The 18900-nt window shown below is 40.1% G+C and overlaps 2 protein-coding genes across 3 annotated transcripts; both read right to left on the minus strand.

The window, feature by feature from the left end:
* Positions 1 to 205: 205 nt before the first annotated feature.
* On the minus strand, positions 206 to 8520 carry LOC148816728 (uncharacterized). Of its 2 annotated transcripts, none has more exons than XM_088940094.1 (4): positions 8330 to 8520; positions 7355 to 7425; positions 5969 to 6099; positions 206 to 2659 (listed from the first exon to the last, which is right to left on the minus strand). In XM_088940094.1, exons 1-4 carry the CDS (start codon positions 8481 to 8483, stop codon positions 1522 to 1524), a joined length of 1494 nt encoding a protein of 497 aa, XP_088796220.1. In that variant the 5' UTR covers positions 8484 to 8520; the 3' UTR covers positions 206 to 1521. The 2 variants fall into 2 exon arrangements, with proteins under 2 accessions (XP_088796220.1, XP_088796219.1); XM_088940093.1 differs by having other exon boundaries at positions 5969 to 6102; positions 8330 to 8519.
* A 3028-nt stretch (positions 8521 to 11548) lies between these two features.
* On the minus strand, positions 11549 to 15439 carry LOC148816729 (sialic acid-binding Ig-like lectin 12). Its single transcript, XM_088939301.1, has 6 exons — positions 15397 to 15439; positions 13834 to 14172; positions 13310 to 13621; positions 12419 to 12736; positions 11880 to 11951; positions 11549 to 11697 (listed from the first exon to the last, which is right to left on the minus strand). Exons 1-6 carry the CDS (start codon positions 15437 to 15439, stop codon positions 11603 to 11605), a joined length of 1179 nt encoding a protein of 392 aa, XP_088795427.1. The 3' UTR covers positions 11549 to 11602.
* Between the last annotated feature and the right edge of the window lie 3461 nt (positions 15440 to 18900).

Genomic DNA, 18900 nt, shown 5'->3' on the forward strand with positions numbered 1-18900 from the left:
ATGCTTCCCTTCTTTGTGTGCGGGGTGGGCAGGTTTCAACACGCCAAATCAAATTACCTTGTCTGCAAAGTGATGCAATATGAAAAAGAGAAAAATCCAATTTTTTAAAAGTTTAATTATAATGGGCAAAGCACAGCAAAACACACCAACCTTTCAGATTTGAAAACCAATTAGCAGAGGAAATAAACACACAGGGAAGCCATGATTTCAAAAGCCGTTCATTTATAACCACCACCAGTGGATTAAACCTGGGCCACCTCCATTAAATAACAGTTGTACAGCAATTTAAGGCACACGCACACATTGGTGCCAATGATTCAGTGAAGAGTCAAACATGTAACAGTGCATAAATACATACAGATTTCTCCCACACACATCAAATAAATTTGTTTCTTAATAAATTAATGGTTTTATATTAGTGAGAAGCACAATCCATGGTAAAAAAAAAAGTTGAGAAATGAAATTCTGAAAGCAATTACTGTAAAACCTGAAATGTACATTCCATTAAACATTACCAACGGAGAAGCCTGAATTAAGACAAATAATTGATAATGAATGGTTTACTCTGAATAAAAGGTGTCCATTTTACATAAAAGCAAGTCGTGTAAGATTTATTTATAAAAATAAACATAATCCTGAATGTTATTGTCATTAGTGCAACAGAAATATTTGATAACGATAATGGAGGGTATCATCAATACTTAAATGTACATTTCAGATTACAATAAACCAGAATTCTGAATTGCTTAATTCTGGTAATCCATAATCAAGAGTCCATGTCTTCAACACAGGCAAATGTTATACTTTTGGTTTTTGAAGATCAAACAGCATTATTGGATACAATCAACAACAATTTATAGTCACACAATTGTCATGCAATGTTTAAAGCGATTTCTCCAAAATTCAATCAAAACACTTCCATTGACTGTACTGCTTGTATGTATTATATAATAATAGTCATTAATTGTTTCTTATTATTTTCAAACAGTCTTTGCATTTGAAATCAAGTTTTGTGGGAAAGTTTGAGTCAAGCCCACATTTTGATTGCTTCAGATATATTGAAACGTATACACACACACACTGTACAATGTTTCAAAAACCCAGAACACAAGACCAAGTCACTGAGATAGTCTTTTACAAAATCAGAACACGTCTGTGAAAATTTCCAACTCTTATATATTGAATAAATAAGCAATTTGTAATTATGGATTCACTATTATAGCAATAAAGCATAACCTTCTTTTAATAGTGAATAAATCAGAATGCAAATTATGGATTTAGACAAAAATGAGTGCCACTAGGGAAACCAAATTTAGCTGAAAAGTAATACTGGAAAAGTTATTACTGATGATGTGCTGCTGTAATTAAATGCCATTTCATAATTGCAATTGACTATGACATGATTTTATATTCCCAAAGATAATGAAGTAAGGCCAAGAACACAAAAGAACTGACAGTTGAGCCAATATTTACAAGACTAACACAAGTTACTTGGTCCTGAGAAGGTTAAGGAACAAATCACTATACCGTTTGGTCACCTCCCTGCTCGGTGTTTAGGTCCTGTCCTCTTTCACCTTCATCCTCATGCTCCTCTTGATCATCTTCACCTTGTCTGGTTTCAACACCATCATCCTGGGCTTTTAACTCTTCTTTTCTGCCTTTTAGGTGCAAATCTGGCATCTGCTCTTCTGACTGTAGTGCCATAACTTCGTCAGTTAATTCTGTTTCCTTCTGACTGTCTTCTTGCAGGCTTTTTTCTTCACTCACCGTATCTTTCAAGGTTGACTTGGTATCTTCATATGGATCCTCGTCTTTCAATCCTTCCTCTTCATTGTCAGCTTTATGGTCAACGTCCTCATCGACCTCCAGCTTTTCCTCTAGGGATTTCCCTTCAGCCATGTCCTTAAGTTCAGGGGTGACTTCCATATCCGTTTCCTCCAGAGTCTCATCCCCTTCTATTTTGTTCTCCTCTGGGGCAGATTGAGAAGTTGTATCCTCATTCATCTCAAAATTTCCTTCTGCACGTTCCGCAACTCCATGAGAATAGCGCCCATCTGCAGAAACCCAGTCTTCCTCAACAGTATCGGGTTTAGCTTCTGTCCTGGCTTTGCCCAAGTGAGTTTCCTCTACACAAGCACTGGAATGCCCTGGGTTTTCCAACTCTTCCGTCTTGAGAATATGCTCCTCGCTTGCATCAAAATCCTCCCCAAGTTTGTCAAGAACTTGGGATTCTGTCTCCCCGGCATCTTCTTCTTCACCCTGAGGAAGAAGCTGACCCTCTGGCTTGGAGCTGTCCAAGATCTCAAGAGCACTGAGATCACCTGGACTGAAAAGCACCATATCTGCTGGAGATCGGTTATAAAAGTACACTTCACCTGGAGTTGGATCCACTGTCTCCTCATTGTATGCGATTCCTTTCAGTTCCTCAGCACAGATATCCACATTGGCTACTCCACCATAGGGGAATTCATGAACAGGATCATGACCAAGTTCAGCTCCACCGATATCTGTGTCACTCTCATCGACTCCCTCAATTTCTGCATCCAGGTCTTCAGCAAACACGCTGTGATATATAGATGTGATGGTTGGAACCTGAACTTGTTCGATAATTTCAGGATCATGAATTTCAAGTGGTTCCCCATCTTTACCTGAGGTTTTTCTAAAGGAGGACATTGGGAATAAAAACAAAGGTTAACAGCTCTTATCAGACTCTTGTTTTCTAACACACTGCATTATATTTCATACAAACGCATGCTATTTTTCATCTTTGCATTTTATTTTCTCTTTTTGATCTTGTCAAGCCTGCACAATTATTTTAAATATTTTGTTTTTACTGAATGAAACAATTTTACTCAAGTGTTACTGTACTGTATGTTGTATTCCACCACTGTATTTCAATTATCAGGTCTAGAGAAACCGTAGTGGAAGTGAAGATGTCTATTTACTGGCAAAACATTAAAGAAAGTTCTCCCCTTGCACAACATAACATTTAAGCACGCACGCAATAGTATGTTTTGCTGGAAAAGGTCAAAGTTACCCTGCAATATACATTTTAAAATCTTGACAACCATTCATGAAATTAATATTTCTGGGTTTTCTTAAAAAAAAACTACTGATGACTTAAATTGAAAAGACTCCAGGGGACTTACTGAAGTGACTCAAGAATGCTTTCTTTTATGAAAATACATTAAATACAAGAACACAGTCAATGCTATATAGAAACTCAATCTAAAGAACTTTTTTCCAGTATTAAATGACCATTAGATACTTCTGTACCATTCGTGAGAAAAGGATGGTTTGTACAACCTTTCTTTGAAGACTAAGAGAACATGAGTGAGGCCTTTGCAGTTTTTTTTTTATTTGATATTGCTATTGCTGTTTGCTGTTACTTTTACAATTTGCAAAACCTCAAACTAATGTACTTAGTTCAGAAATGTATTTACACAGTAGGAATAACACCTGGCAGAGCCTTGTAATTGTGGTGACACTCTTTGCTCTAGAAACAACGGCAGCATCTTACAGCTTGAAGGTTGTGGGATGTCTGTCCCTGGGATTTGTGTTAACAGAGCCAGCCTAATAAATACCACTGCTGAGACATCACTACAGTGCCAAAACCAACTGAGACTCATGCACTCACACATACCAGCACACACTTGGCAGTTTAGTTTTTTTAATTTGTCAGAATAAATATTTTTCTATGGCAGTTGCACTTAATGAATTACATATACAACAGATTTTCATCCTTGATCCTGGAAAGCCACAAACCAAAATCTTTTATAGTCCACCCTAAATCATGTATGTTGAAAAACTTTGTTAATTTAAGGGAACACTTACTAGTAAATGCTAAAGATTCTGTTCTAGGTTTCATTAAACCAGGGGTCTCAAACTCAAAATGTGATGGCCTGGTGTTTTCTGTTTTTTGTTCCAGCTAAGCTCTCAGTTACATAATAAGTCTAATTAATTAAATGTATAATTATAATTATTCAAACAAGGCTTCAATGTGTTTTATAAGTAACGGTGCAGTTAATTAAGTATTCAGTTGTGGAAATCCTTAAGCAAATTCAAAATGTTGAAATGATAGAATAATTCTGTTAATTGCCTAATTGATTAATCAGTTTGGAAGAAAAAAAAGCAAAGATGGTATGCAATTTAGGAAAGGAGTTTGAAATGTACAACACCAGAAGCTTCAGACTTGTGCAAAAGGGTTTAAGAGGGTTTATTTAACACTCTTCTTAAGTCTTGTGCTGCTGATGATTAAAAAGAGATATAAATAAATGTACTGGGCTGCTGGCCTTCACGGCTGCAATTGAGACATACAGTACAATAAGTTTACACCTGTTCCAAAGATAACATGTTTCTAAGAGTTGTACACAAGCTGTCTGGTACCAAAATTCACCAAAACTGAACAGACAATTGATGTGCATGGTAGTTTCTGTAAAAATGTGCCTTGCTGTACAGCACAGCCAAGGTTGGCTTTTAATAATTCTGCTTACTCGGCCTGTTTAAACATTTCACTATGCCTCCCCCTTACTGCTTTCTTCTCCCTCTCCAACATAAAGGAATGCACCCACACACCCTTAGACAAACAAATAAATAAATAATAATAAACACCCACACACTGTCACCAGCTCTGATTACAGAAGCGATAAGTCTAGCCCTGAAGAAGCTACTTCTCTTGGTAATTATGTTAATAGAAATTTATATATTTACATCCTCTAGGTGTAATCAATCATCTCAGTGGTCTTACAGAGGAAAATGTACTTTTTTTGTTACAATTGTAGCTGCTCTTTTTTTGTCTCAGAAGTATCCTCCTTGTTCATAAAAGACCTTTTGATGTTATTAGAAGCAAAGGGCAGGAAGAAGAGGAAGATAAAGATACCACAAAATAAAATAAAATAATTCAGATGAGTACAGTGATTGTTACGAGTGTGAGGCAGAACATATAAATATGGATTTCACTGCTTGCTGCTGTATGTTTATAACTAAAGCAATGGTGAAGGTGTGGAGTTTGACTCCCTCTAGTGTTGAGCTACTCCTGCTGAACCCTTGGAAGAGCTTGTTATTAAGCAGAACAGCAGAAAGACACAGTTGTCTAACTGGCACACTGAACTAAGCATTCAACATTCGTTTGCTAAGCAAATACTTGCTTTTAATCAAACAGATTGTTTTGGATTACAAGATTTTAATAAAACTGCAGTTTAATCATTTAAAAGAAGGGAGCAATCTAGTGGCCTTCTGTTGGAAAATTTTTAAAACTTATAAATTCAGGAAATTCTCTTTGATAAGTACTTCCATTTCTGTTGCAAACCAACAGATGAAAAAAAATAACACTAGTTCATAACTAAGTGGCTGCCAGTCTGCATAAGTCAGCTGATTTGGTTTCTCTCTAACCCCTCACCCCACACACTCCTACACACCTGGTAATGGACAATCAAGAGCAGGTAATCAAATTTAACCCGCATATCTTAAGCATGTGAGAAAATGCTAGAGTACTGTATGTGGTTAAAAAAAAAACAAGCAAATATGCAACCTCCAGAACCTGAGGATGCAAGACTAGTAGAACAACCATTCATTCTTGTATAATGAGAAAATCCAGATATTAATAAAGCTATTATGTAAATACTGTAATTGTGAGATTTTAAATTGTTTTTGTAAACTGAGGTTGGAACCAAAGCCAAGGTCAGAGCTAAATATTAGACTTGTTTAGACACAGCACTTGAACTGAGGAAATGTGCTTCTTATTTGCATCCTGCTATTTATATTAATGCAATGCTTTTTTGTAAAATCTCATTAAAATGAAAGAAAATACTAAAGGCTTCAGCCTTATAGAAAAATCACATTTATTTATTCAGTAGAAAATAAATACTGTTTGTCCCTCTCTTGCTTCTTCCTTTTCATGCTAACGGCAGTAGAGCTGGTCCTGTACTGTATATCTGGCCTGTATCCTGAGCAGGTAAAGCAGACTCACTCATTGAGGTTGGTGGTGGACGTCTTCAGTTTCTTCACTTCCTGCCGTGCTACATAGCCGCGATAAGTAGCCTGGATCTTCACTGCAGCTTCGTCTTTGTCTGGGCTGTCATTAGTCTTCCTCTGATTTTCCTGCTTGATGTGAAACATAAATGAGTAAATAAGGTCTCTTTAAGGTTCTACCTGATAAAATCACTTACTGGTAATCTGGGAATCCAGTGTTAAAGAGCAAGAACAAATCTACTTTTTGTCTAGGTATTGTTATTCTAATATTGCAGTGGAACTTCAGTCTGTCCCATATTCTGTCAATGGTCTTCTGATGCCTGTGAACAACATGGGATTGTCCAAGGAAGAGATGAGGGAGTTTTCTGGACAAGTGAACCTCACACAGCAAGAGGTGCCCTTCATACAGGCTTGCAAATCAGTTCAGTTCAATTTATTGTCATGTGCACAAGTGCAATGAAGTGTGTATTTGCACGTATGCTCCAATCCAAAGAATACAAAGACATTAAGGAAACACCAAAAACAGAAACACAGAACAGAAGCAGCAACAACAAGTTAAATAACATACACCTTAGAAAAAAAACACATCAGTGTCAGCCAGTGGTAGGGGTAGAGTTCAGTAGTCAAACAGCTTGTGGGAATAAACTGTCTCTGAACCTGGACGTATGTGTCTTTATGCTCCTATATCACTTACAAGAGGGAAAGGGGGAGAAAAATGTGAAACTAGGATGACTGATATATCAACTGAAATCAACTCACTGCTACTTACTGCAGTGATAAATGTAGTAGTTCACATATAAAATATTATATTTATATTATTATAAAAAATAATTAGTTTATTCCTAAGAGCTACAACATATTTGTTACAACATATTAAGAGGATGGGACAGACACGAGTTCACGAAGATCAAACTGGAATATACATCTTTAAGGACTTTACATTTTTAACTGTGAATAGTTAGTTGGTGTTTTTGCATGGCTGTAGATTGAAATAAAAGAATTAGTGAATATTGCTATTTTTCCTTTGACATCTTTGGGGAAAAAAACTAAAGTCCAGCAATTTTAGGAAATGCTACTTGTAAAGCCCTATAATACTATTACTATAATTTTGCATGATGTGCAATATTCCTCCCTCTTGTGGCTTAAAACAATCACGCACTTCAACAATTAATTTTCATTTAGTGAAATGTGTACGCTATGTGTGAACCCTGTCTGACCACGTAACATCTTACAGATGCAAAGAATTAAATAACCGAAAATTTGTACAGTGAAAATCTGCAATGTTAGGAGCTCATCAGGCTGAGAAGCAAAACACAGCAAGCATTGATTTCATTCTGGACATAAGAATGGGCAGGATAACAGTCAAGCATTTTAAGAATGTTACCTTAAAAGCATGGTTGTTGTAAAATCTGTCTTCCAGTCTAGCACTCCATTCAGCTGGATCCAGGCCACTTTCTACGAAAAAATGCCCATACAGTTTTCGAAGCAACATCAAACTTTGGGATTACAGTAATGATAAATACTGCATAAAATACATATCCCAAACATTCATATACTCAAAGGGTAATCTGGAAGTGAAAACCATTTGTTTTTTCCTGCTTTGAATAACTCTGTGTTTTACTCAGACAAATCACATTTTGATTCACCTGTCCAGAACTACTACTGTATTCTGCAGGGTTCCCTTTTCATCTCTGAAGTCTTGTGTCAACCATTCTTTATGAGCCAAGATTTCAAAATTAACTTAAGTTTATGGGTCCTCTACTTGACATGAAAATTGCATTTTTCCTTTCAGTTTTTCTCAGCTATCACATTTATTTGCAATATAAACATTGATAGATATGCAAGTTGCCGTTTATCTTAGTTTTTGATGCACACATTTTCCATATTTATTTGGTTTTGCTTGACACTCTGTCAGCAATGGTGTGGAATTCTGACCTCTTAGAAGATCCTGCACCTGACAGCCCCTGTTAAATACACTGTGTCAATGTTACTTCTGCTTTTACACAATGCCACAAATCTTGCGGTAATGTGGGTCTGGCTCATTTATTAACAAACCAGGTGACAACAACGAGTATCAAGCACCTTCTGTGCAGCTCAGACCGAATGTCTAATTCTTAAAAGACAACTTTTTTTTTATGAAAGACATTTTTCATTACCTTAGCTTAGCTTATGTTTTTTGGTTCTAATAAAAAATACTTCTTAAATTTATAAAGAAATAAGTTTCATGTTTCTGAAAATCTGACACAACCCATTTAGTTGTCTGGGTGTATGCTTCCATTAGTGAAGGAGCTGGCGACGTTTAGTCAATGCTTAGAATAACAAGCACCTAAGAAGTCCCATGAAAGGAATGAAAGATTACCCTCTCGCTCTTTAAGCAGGGCTTTGAAGTACTGGGCTGCATAAGCAGGGATGTCCCTGGGCTGGTCTCTCAGGACCTCCCTAGCCAGTCCCTCCAGGATGTTCCCGAATCCACGGGGAACCCGCAGGTGAGTGTTCGAGAAAGGCACAGACATCCCAACTCTCTGCTGACTGAAAACCGGCACAGCCCTGGAAACCTGGCAAATTCAGGTGAGACGCACAGCTGTTGAATTGTGTTTAAAAATCACATTTCTTTATTTCAAACAGTTCTCTAACTGACAGACCATTAAGATCGAGAACATCATCATTTTTTTCCCTCATTAATACATTTTTGTTTGTTGGCAATGTCTCACCATCTCACTGAAGCATTTGTTGGCAAAGATCTGTCGTACAGAAAAAAAATCCCAGTTTCAAGTGAGACATTGCCTCTGCATGATCTGGTGGCGGGGAATTGTCAGTTTGCTCCATGATTTACTGTACGATGACCTATATTTCCACTTCTGTTTTACAGTTCCACCCTTACCTTGACCTGATCTTCACCTTTCGTTCAGAACTAATTCTGCCTTCTCCCAGGACAGTACCTGGTCACAGCCGTTAAGGACAGGGAGTGTGGTAACAATATACACAGGTTATGTACTGGTAAGGTGTTGCTAGAGTATCCCAGGAACAGCAAGCTCTCACATCTTCAGATCACTCTTGTATTTGCGCCTCAATGCACACAAACTCAGAGGGTTTTAATATTAGTCAGTCTGCAGCCTCTCCTAATAGTGATTTTAACTGCTTAGGTAGTATTGCCAACAGTAAAGACACTCCAACTTAAGTTGTTAAAATGCTGGCTTTTTATTTAAAAAGGTAATTGTCATTTACAGTACATTTGACTGGACTACGGAAAATGGCATCCATAACCAAACTGATACTGTCTGATGCTCAGTGAATAACTATATAAAGGCTACAGGCTATTTTATACATTTTGTAGGCTGGTTATGTAGAGTATACAAGTCTATGTAAATAACATTACCCATTTTAAATGTACCTGGTATAAAATTCAGAAAAATCAAACAGCAGAATAGTCACATTATACAAGAATTAGGTAACCGTTGCCATCGCACTGTAATATACAGAACTCAATTTATTATACTCAGAACTTGATTAAATAACATTCTATGAGTTTTTCAACAAATCCTAAGTATCTATATACAAAGGCAATTGCTTAACGATAAAAATTACCAGTGCATATGGCCTCATAGCTAGTAGTATTAACAAATCTTTAACAAACTACAATACAGTATTGAGAAATGCAACTTACAAGTGGATGCACCGAGCTTAATTTATGCGTAGGATTTCAATACAAAAGTATAATGCAGTTTAAGGCTTTTTATCTTTTTCAACTGACTTTCGAAATAAAGTAGCCTAAAGCCTACATATCGCACCTAACCACCAAAAAGCACATCCCTTTGTATTTACTTATATATCTTAACTAATGTGATAAGGCTGTCTTTATCTCGATTGGTCACACGCAAGACTCAGTTTTACAAAACATCTGAAATTAGCAGTTAGCTCGACTCGACAGCCCTGTACGTGTGATTGGTCTAGCATGTCATACTACATTAAGCTAGAGAAGCGCTGATAATTAGTTTTCATAAATCATTTTTCCGATAAAATGTTGGACGAGGCGGTGTTCCGATATGCACTTGTGGAATATAATTGTTTTATGCTGGCAGAATCTTTTCGACGTATCCATGCCTTACCGTGTGTTTGAAAACTACGCAGCGCAAGTTACAGTGTTGTCTGTCGCTGCTAGGCAACGCAACAGTTTGAACCCCCTTTCTAAGGCGGCTCTGGAAGGACAAACTTCAGAGAAACGCGATCGTTCACCGACCTCCTTCAGAACAAAGCGACAGACCAAAATGATTACACTTTTTATTTTAAAGATAGACTGCTTTTAATACATCTTTCCAACGGAATGGAGGGTTTGCAAAGTATTTAGAAAGCATGGGTTAAAGTAAGAAAACCTGATATCACCTTTTCCAGTATTCAATGTGAACTTGAATATAAAGAAAACAAGAAGCTTTTTTGTTTCTAGATAACAACGGATGCGTGTCTCAGTTTTGACCCAGATTAGAATCGATTGAAACAGCGGCCTTTAATGTCAAATTCCACAGTTCATTACAGATTTCTGTTCTCGTCGAAATGCACGTTTACTTAAAATATGATCGCCCGTTAATTGCAGATCAGCGTTTAACGTGCAACAGACAAGTGGGGGTTTAAAGTTGTACTTAAAAAAAATAAAATAGATTAAGCCGAATAGATTGCCACAGGCAGCTATCTACGAGGAAAGCAACAACTGTTCGGATGAGCAGTTTTATTTCTGCGATGTACCCACCGCAAACCACAGATGAAATAAAATACGTTTTGAACCTGAACAGGTGTGAGGTACAGATCCCGCGATTTCCGTGGCACCAGAGTTACACACCTTTACAGGTCTTTGAAACTTTCAATACTTATTGTACTCATTTTATATTTGCTTGTGTAATTAACCCAGGTGCCACAGATCATTTGGAGCAATTGCCTGAACCCAGATGTCATGATTATCTCCATTCATCAAGATAGCTCTGATCGCTTCAGCATAACACCCGAGTAAATAACACAGCCCTGAGCGGTTTGTAAAACCAAACAAGAAATTATGTAAAATAAATGTGACAATTTTTATAGGGAACAGATACAGATATGCGTGACTCTGTGCCTTACAGTAATATAACTTCCTCTTCAAAGTGCCGCCGTTTGTTTCAGATTTAACCAGCGCCGTTCGTTACTCGAAGTGAAACCAGCTTTGTTGTTGGCTTACATCTAAACCTCATAAAAGTGCCTTACGAAAATAACCTCTACATTATCAAGAGGTTTCTACAGAAATTACCCGTTCATCTACCTAGGGAATTCTCTGTATAGAATCGTGACATTTTTATTGAAACCGTTGTTATTTTTATAATCAGGTGTGCAAAAGAGTTTGTAGTTTTTACTTTAAAATTTAAAAAAACACTTCCAATACATTTATTGCAGCATATTTATCTCAATGAGGTATGAGCGGCGTGGAAGGTCCCTCAGAAAATAGATCACGTTTATCAATTAGTTTGAGGCGCTTCGTTATTTTTTTTTTCCTTCTGTACTCAAGAAGTCAAAGCTCGCTCTTGCTCTTGCAGTTGAATATGCGCAGCGGCCTGTGAAAGAGCCCCGTTCGCGGTTGCTGCTGCCTCCGTTCAAGGTGGCTCCGAGGAAGTCACGGGGCTTCGCCGGTCAGTTTATGCTGAGGGAGGGAGGCCATGTCCTCGGTCCCCTGTGGTTTTGGCACACAGCAACTAAGACGGTGAAGGTCTGTAGAGAAGGCGGGGGAAAACAGTTGACAAGTTTTATTACAAGTTTAGTTTCCCTTTCAGTTTCCCCCATCTTTTATTTCCGTTAGAAAACCGAGGTATTTTTCACGCAACCGACGCTTCATCATCTGCCCTGTAGACGACGACGCTAACTAACGCGTTTGCCAGCTGTCACCCCCTTACCTTCAGCGAGTTTTCTGTAGAGCAGCAGACTGGACACAATAAACACGAACAGGGGGTATGTGACCCATCTGACTGGAAGAAATTAAAAACAGTGAATATGGTGTTATCTTTTTCTCTTTTACAAGTAGAAAGCAGCTGACCTCTTAAACTGCAGTAATTGGGCGGTACAGGATAGTGGCTATGAGCTCAAAGAAGGAGGCCAAAATTCACAATTAAGTTTTTTTTCAAGAAAATCCATAATAAACTGAAGAGTAAATTGCCTGTGTACACACTGGTTTTTACAGTGTGTTTCTTTCAACAGCTCTTGTAATTTAAATTGAAATGTAAACCACAACCTTACTCCGTCCTGTGTTAAGCTTAAACATTCAACAGCTGATGGCAGCACCAGATAATAGACAAATTCAAACAGATTGGCTGTGGCTTTGCAGGAGGACGAGAGATCCCACCCAAAACTAGCAGCTCAGAGCAGCTCACCTTCAACCAGGGCCACCCTGAGCGTGAGAGGGACCTGACTGGAAACGTCATTTTTATCCCCGTACCTTTGGAGTTGCCAGACGAGCGAGTGGAAACGTAAATTTCCAGCTGGCGCGAACCGTAGGAGTTGTTTGCTGTGCAGCGATACGGCCCCTCATCCCCAGCCCGTACTGGGTAGAGCGTCAGGTTGGCACTGTTGAATCCGTATGCCAGCTTGGCGCCGCTGGGATGGTACCACTGGACTAGGGAAGCAGGCCGGCTCTCCACCTCACACAGCAGCTCCAGGAAGGAACCAGGAGGAGCTTGGAGCTCATTCCTGGAAAGGACCCTGGGCCGATCCTGGTCAGAGGAGCGGTGGAGGACTGTTTGGTTGGTGGGCGAATCTACAGCGGCACAGACAAGAAGAGAAATCGTCCAGGACTCCCAACGCGCTTTCCCTCACGAGAATCAAGGAGATGGGTTATCAAGAAGCAGGCAGAAACAGTCCGCAGACTGTCTGAAGCTGCAGAGCAAATAGCAAAACTCCCAGCCTCACAATCATCTCTCAACAGGTTCATTCATTGCCTGTTCAGACACGAAGTAAGATGTTTATGAAATGAGAAAAAAGCCCTGTCTATAAGCCTGACTGGAAGTGTTGCATGTGAAAGAAGAGCTGTCTCATTTTGTGCTTGTTCAGAATATCAGAGTCGGAAACCAGCCCTTTTTGGTTTTCGGGGGTACTGTGGGGGGTGGTGAAAGACCAGCAGGTGCTTTGCTTACCTGTCACTTTAACTCACCTGGTCACCCAATGGCTCATTTTGGTTCCTTTTAGATAATTTAGAATACAGAGTGCTTCTGCAGGCCAGCAAAGTTGGTACTGATATTGTACTTCCCCTGCTACTCTGAACATTCAGGCATCTGCCATGTTGAATAATTTCCAAAGACGTTTTACATCACATACAGTGTGCAAGTCTTACATTTCACACTCAGCTGAAAGGCTGTGGATATGGGGCTGGGCTGCATGCTGTAGCTGACCGCACATGTGTAGTTCATCTCTATGTCTTCGGCTCGTGGGGAGATCTGTAGTCGGCTGGTCATGGAGACCCCTCTCTCCTGGTTCCTTTCAATGGGACTGTTGGTCACATTCTGGGTCACCGGCAGGCCTTGGCGCTGCCAGACGACACTAACGCCCCCAAGGTAATCACCGCTGACTTGGCAGTAGAGGAAGTCCTCTCTTCCTGCGATCACATCCACCTTGGTTTGATTGAGAGCTTTGATTTTGGCCGGCTCTGTACAAAATCGGGCATAAAACAGTCAGGGCCTGTCCTACTCTGGTGCTATGGACATCTTAAGATAAGGACATCTTGTTACTGGGACAAGAATGATGCGGAATTTGTTCCGTTGTCTATTCGCCAAAAATTGAAAAAGCCTTTTCAAACCACAGTTTTAGGCAAAGTGCGATGAAAGATAAAAAACTAGTGTACAGAAGGGTGTACTTTACCATAGACCACGAGTGTCGTCCAGTTTCCTCTGCCTTCCCTTGGAGTTGTTGGAGACGGCATCATGAGCTCACAGTGATACTTCCCAGAATCCTTCAGAGTGAGTCTAGGCTTGTGTAGGGTGAAGTTGCATACAGTCAGGTTACTTTGTGGATGGGAACAGAATATTATTATGTTGCCTTCAGGGGCATTTTTGCTCTTCATATCCTCTTTGTACCACTTCCCGACTATGTTTGAGTAATTTTCCTTGGGGAATCTGAATACACACTGAATTGTACACGACTGGCCTTCGATGGCATGAATTTCTGTGGACTGGAAAAACAAATAGCTGGCAAGGAGGCCTGTAAGCAGATATAGATGCAGACAGAAACAGAGAGTCAGCAATACAATTTAGTGAGAAATTGCTTCACCAACTGATTTAAGGGATGTTGGACAGATTGTACAAAACCAGAATGCAATTAAGTCAAAATTCTGGTGTTAAACAGCCCTACTTTTGTGAACAGTGCCTTGGGATCTTTAAAGCCCGAGAAGTGAGCACCTCAGTTTAATGTTTTACCTGAAGCCTGGCAACTCCTACAGCACAGTATCCCAAGTACTGTGGGACATTAGTTTAGAGAGTGTGGTCCTGCTTACAGCTGTAACCTGGTTTTCCTTGGAGGTCTCCCACCCCAGTTGTGCCCAGGCTCAGCCTTGCTGAGGTTCTGAGACCCGTCAAGGTCAGGTATTGTAGTTCATCCTGCAAGAAATCTTTCAATGAATGTCTTGTGCACCTAGTGTTATATTTGGATGAGAAAAGTGAGTTTCTTTTCCAGTGAGTTTCTTTCTCTACCAGTGTTATCTCACTGAGGGCTGAAAATGTTCCGTCTTTGTAAAAGACAGAATGAGAAGCTGGCTTAGGCTTCTTCATGTGGGTAATAAGAAGGATCTGATACTTAAAACAGTAACCCTTTGAACTGGCTCATTCCTGCTTCAACTAAGTTTCTTCCCAGCTCCAGTTCAGAGCAGTTTTAACATCTCAAAGTCCTGGTCTGTTTGGTAGGAATCCCTAGGTTGGATGACCCGGCCTGTAGGAGGACTGAATGGCTGAATGGACTGTTCTTACCTCAAGTATCTTTAACAATTTTAGTACTTTTTTTGGAATTTGATCAATTTAAGAGGGAAATCCAAGTACCCAAATTCTTTTTGGTATCACATCGCTTTTCAAAAAGTCCCTACGTTTCCCGTGCACTGCCCACAGATTGATTTAATTTCAAGAAGCAACAAGACGGGACCCGTTTATCCTGAGACATTAGCATTAAGGGCCTTTGCTGACCCCCCAGCACATCTGATGAACAACTGCAGGAGTGGATTCAAACTACAAAAGCAAATGCATATAAAAAGCCTATTTAAAAGTGCATTGTAGTGCTTTGGCCTTTGTGAGAAAAGCAAGACTTTGCAAAATCCCTCTCGGTAATGATACAGTATGCGTCACTCTGTTGTCTAGTTCAACATGGTGGGTGTCCAGGATTTAGCTGGAGCCTTCGAAGATTAAATTCTTATGAAAAAAACAAGTGCTGTCAGCTTACCTGAGCCGTGCAGAACCAGAACCAGCACTATGGCCAGTATCATGGCCCCTGTGGATAGATGCTGAAAACGGAGCTTTCAGAAGCACTGTCTGAGCAGGGGCACTTGCTGGCGCTCAGCCCTTCAAGGTGCATTTGAAGGCATTCTGACAAGAAACGTTTCTCTTAAAGGAGGGCTTGGGGAGGAAGTGGCTGGGGACCAGCGCTCGGCTAGCGTCACGCAACTGACCAGGAGGAAGCCTGCTGGCAAGCTCAGAGGAAATGGCAGCATGTATAATGCACATCTCACTCAAGGGAGCCTCGTCTCTCTATTAGCATGGCATCCTGCCGAACATACACAACTGTGACAAGCCCCAACACAGGTGTCTTCTTATGGCAGTGGTTCCCAATCCTGCTCCTGGTGACCCACACACCTGCTGGGTTTTATTCCATCCCACCTTCATCAGATATTCATCAGATAACTGAAGCCTTACTTGATCCAAGAAGTTGCTTCTGTTGAATATTTGCATTTTGTTTCTAGTCGCAACTTTGGGATTTTATTTCACTTGCTGTACAAAATACAACAGTTCAAGCTCCAGCTTGTTTACGAGCTGGGAACAAGTTAATCTTTTTATGATCAAGTCAACGAAGGGTTTGATTGTGGAACTGAGGGCTCGGCTGGAACAAAAACCAGCAGGTGTGTGGGTCACCCGGACCAGGATTGGGAACCAATGTCTTACCGATTGCAAGAGTTGACCCGGCTGAGGATGGCTGCAAACCACATAATAATCCCAGGGCTCATGTTCGATTATAGGTAGGAAGTGATCTGTGTATGTGTTCTACATCAATTACCACATGTGCATGTTCTCAAAGGGGTCGCCTGTGGTTTTATCTAGCTTTTGCTGTGTTGCTTTTGGTTTTAACACCCCGCTGAGCTCTCCCAAGCTACTGTACCATGAGGATACTAATGATATACTGTACCTCAGTGATAATTCAGGCTGCTCTGTGGGACAATGATTTCTGTGTGTTTCTATTGGGATGACTTTATTGACCATGACCAAATTCATTCGGTCATGAATTTACACAACAATTCAATGGTGTAAGTTTTTGGCGCTTTTTTCACGTCTAGAACAGGGGTCTCCACCCTGGGTGCTGGAGAGCCCCACTTTTACATTTGCCCAGTTAGACCTGTAAGTGTTGTTCAATTAAGTAACTTGTTTCAAACAGACAGCTCTGGTCTTTGAAGGCTTCAGAATGTACTCACGAATGAAAATGCAAATTAATTTAATAAATCAGCTCATCTGATCACAGTTAAATTACTCTAAGCCTCTCGTTATAAAATTGATTAGGGAAGGCTGGAAACTCTGGGTCTAGAACTTAAGTTGCCTTGGATCAGGGCATCAGCAGGTTACCTCATAGTCGTTTTGGTTCAAGATTGGTTCAAGGTTAAAAAGGATCAGGTCCTTCAGCCTGTCAGTGTAGGACATTCCCTTAACCCAGGAATATGTCAGGCAGCTCTTCTCAGAACTGTTTGCTTCTCAGAACTGTTTACTGTAAATAAATGTAATGTGTAGTGATGTAACCTTGCTGCTGGTCTCATCTAACCTTTGGGCACTCAGATATTTTCCCCCTAGGGATGAACAGTTTCACTTTGAGCAAACAAATACCACTATAGAATGCACAGTTCAGAGTATACAGTTTTTTTGATAGGATACGACTACAACCCAATTAAGCATCACAGTGCTTTTTGCAGTGTGCTGAAATAGAAGTATACAGCTTTAACTCAAATATTTAAAAATTGAAAAACACGTTTTTCTTGCTCTGTATGCCACGGGTGATCTTAATGCATGTCCTAAGACAAGAACAGACGCACGTCTCACTGACCAATAGAGCCCTTCATATCTGATTCACAACACCATACTGGACATTATCAGCAGTGCATTGGCCGCATTAAAAAAAAAAACTATACAAACTATACAAAAAAATACAAACTATACAAAGATCTTGAAGATCTGTGGTTTCAGACACAGCATTTACAGAGGTCATGAACAACAGGAAGCAAGTGGTTATCACCTACCCAAACAGTTATTCCACCATACATATTCGCACAGCACACAAGAAAACAAGAGACAGTCAAAGAGCTGTTCTTGTGCCTTAATAACTCTCCTAATGGGCTTAAACTAGACAGACTCAGGTCCGTCCACGCAATCTGTGAAACACACAGAGAACGTTAATATCTGTAACACAGATAGTGCTGTTACAGAGCTTACAAATAAGTTTGTACACTGGAGTAAATTTTTCCACACTACTGAAAACAGTCACAGAAAGGGAAGAGAGTCTTCAAAAGAGTAAGAGTAACAGAGTAAATAATCAACAAAGCAAGGCGAAATCATGGCGCACAAATGGCAGTACTCATACTGGTGTGGAAGTGTGTGATTTAAACTAGGGGTTCCCAGTTCTCAGTCTTCCATTTTTCTTTTGAACTGTTAACAGCTAAAGGTTATAAACTAGAAACGCCACCTAAATTCATGAAGATAAACCTCCATAAGAGAGACAACACCCAAATCCTCAACCCTGGTAGTGGCTACATGGCATGTCTGTGATCCTGTTGGAAATTTAGAGTTTGTCGAGAGCTATACTGAGATGCGTAAGAAACGCTGTTGACCTGAGAATAATAGATTGAAGTTACAATTATACCAGAATGCTTAACTGCAGAAACATCGTTGAGTACGTCACGTCTTTAAAATACTGACTAGCGAAAGAAAAGGCCATAATTTTGAAGACATTATACACCCACTGCCAGTGACCCAGAGAAATAGATACAAATATCTCTGCATATACAAAATGACACATGGGCAACCACAACCTTTTCCATATTTAGCCACAGAGGGTAGCTAATGCAATACATTTAAATCAGACTGATTATATGGCAATGAGGCCATCTCCAGGCACATGGAGAGGAAATGTGAACGTCTTTCCGCCGTACCTGTGGCGCGGTGCATTTAAACAGCAGTGAACTGAAACCCGCCCATGCAGTGAAAGCTATAAATTAAGAGGAAGTGCCATTTCTTCCTCACACGAACCGGCTCTCCATCCGGAAACGGAGGCTGCAGCATCGCAGTGGCTCTGACCCACTGAGGGGCATTCTAGGGGGATTTTAATTTGGTACGGCCCCACGCACCTTTATTTAAAAAAAAAAGAAATCAGCTGACACGCAAAGCGCTGCCTGTGACACTGGTTATTGTTACGGACAAGGCCTATAGTCCGTGTCGGGTTTTGCAGTAGAGCTGGAGGAAACAGGAGGTGTGGTATGGGAAAACACACAGGGGTTTAATGGTGCACAAAAGAATAGTGTCAGTCCGTGAGACGGCGAGCTGGGGAGATGGCATCCAAATCCGAGCAGGTCCAAAGGCAGGTCAGGGCACAGTCCAAGAGTCCGTTAACAAGAGATCCATCCTGAGACGTGACAAGGGTTAAAATCCCTGGGACTGGGGAAAACACGAACAGACAACCGACATGGAGATCCTG

The sequence above is a fragment of the Atractosteus spatula genome, chromosome 22 (genome assembly GCF_055471065.1).
Source record: "Atractosteus spatula isolate fAtrSpa1 chromosome 22, fAtrSpa1.hap1, whole genome shotgun sequence".
NCBI classification, from domain to species: domain Eukaryota; kingdom Metazoa; phylum Chordata; class Actinopteri; order Semionotiformes; family Lepisosteidae; genus Atractosteus; species Atractosteus spatula.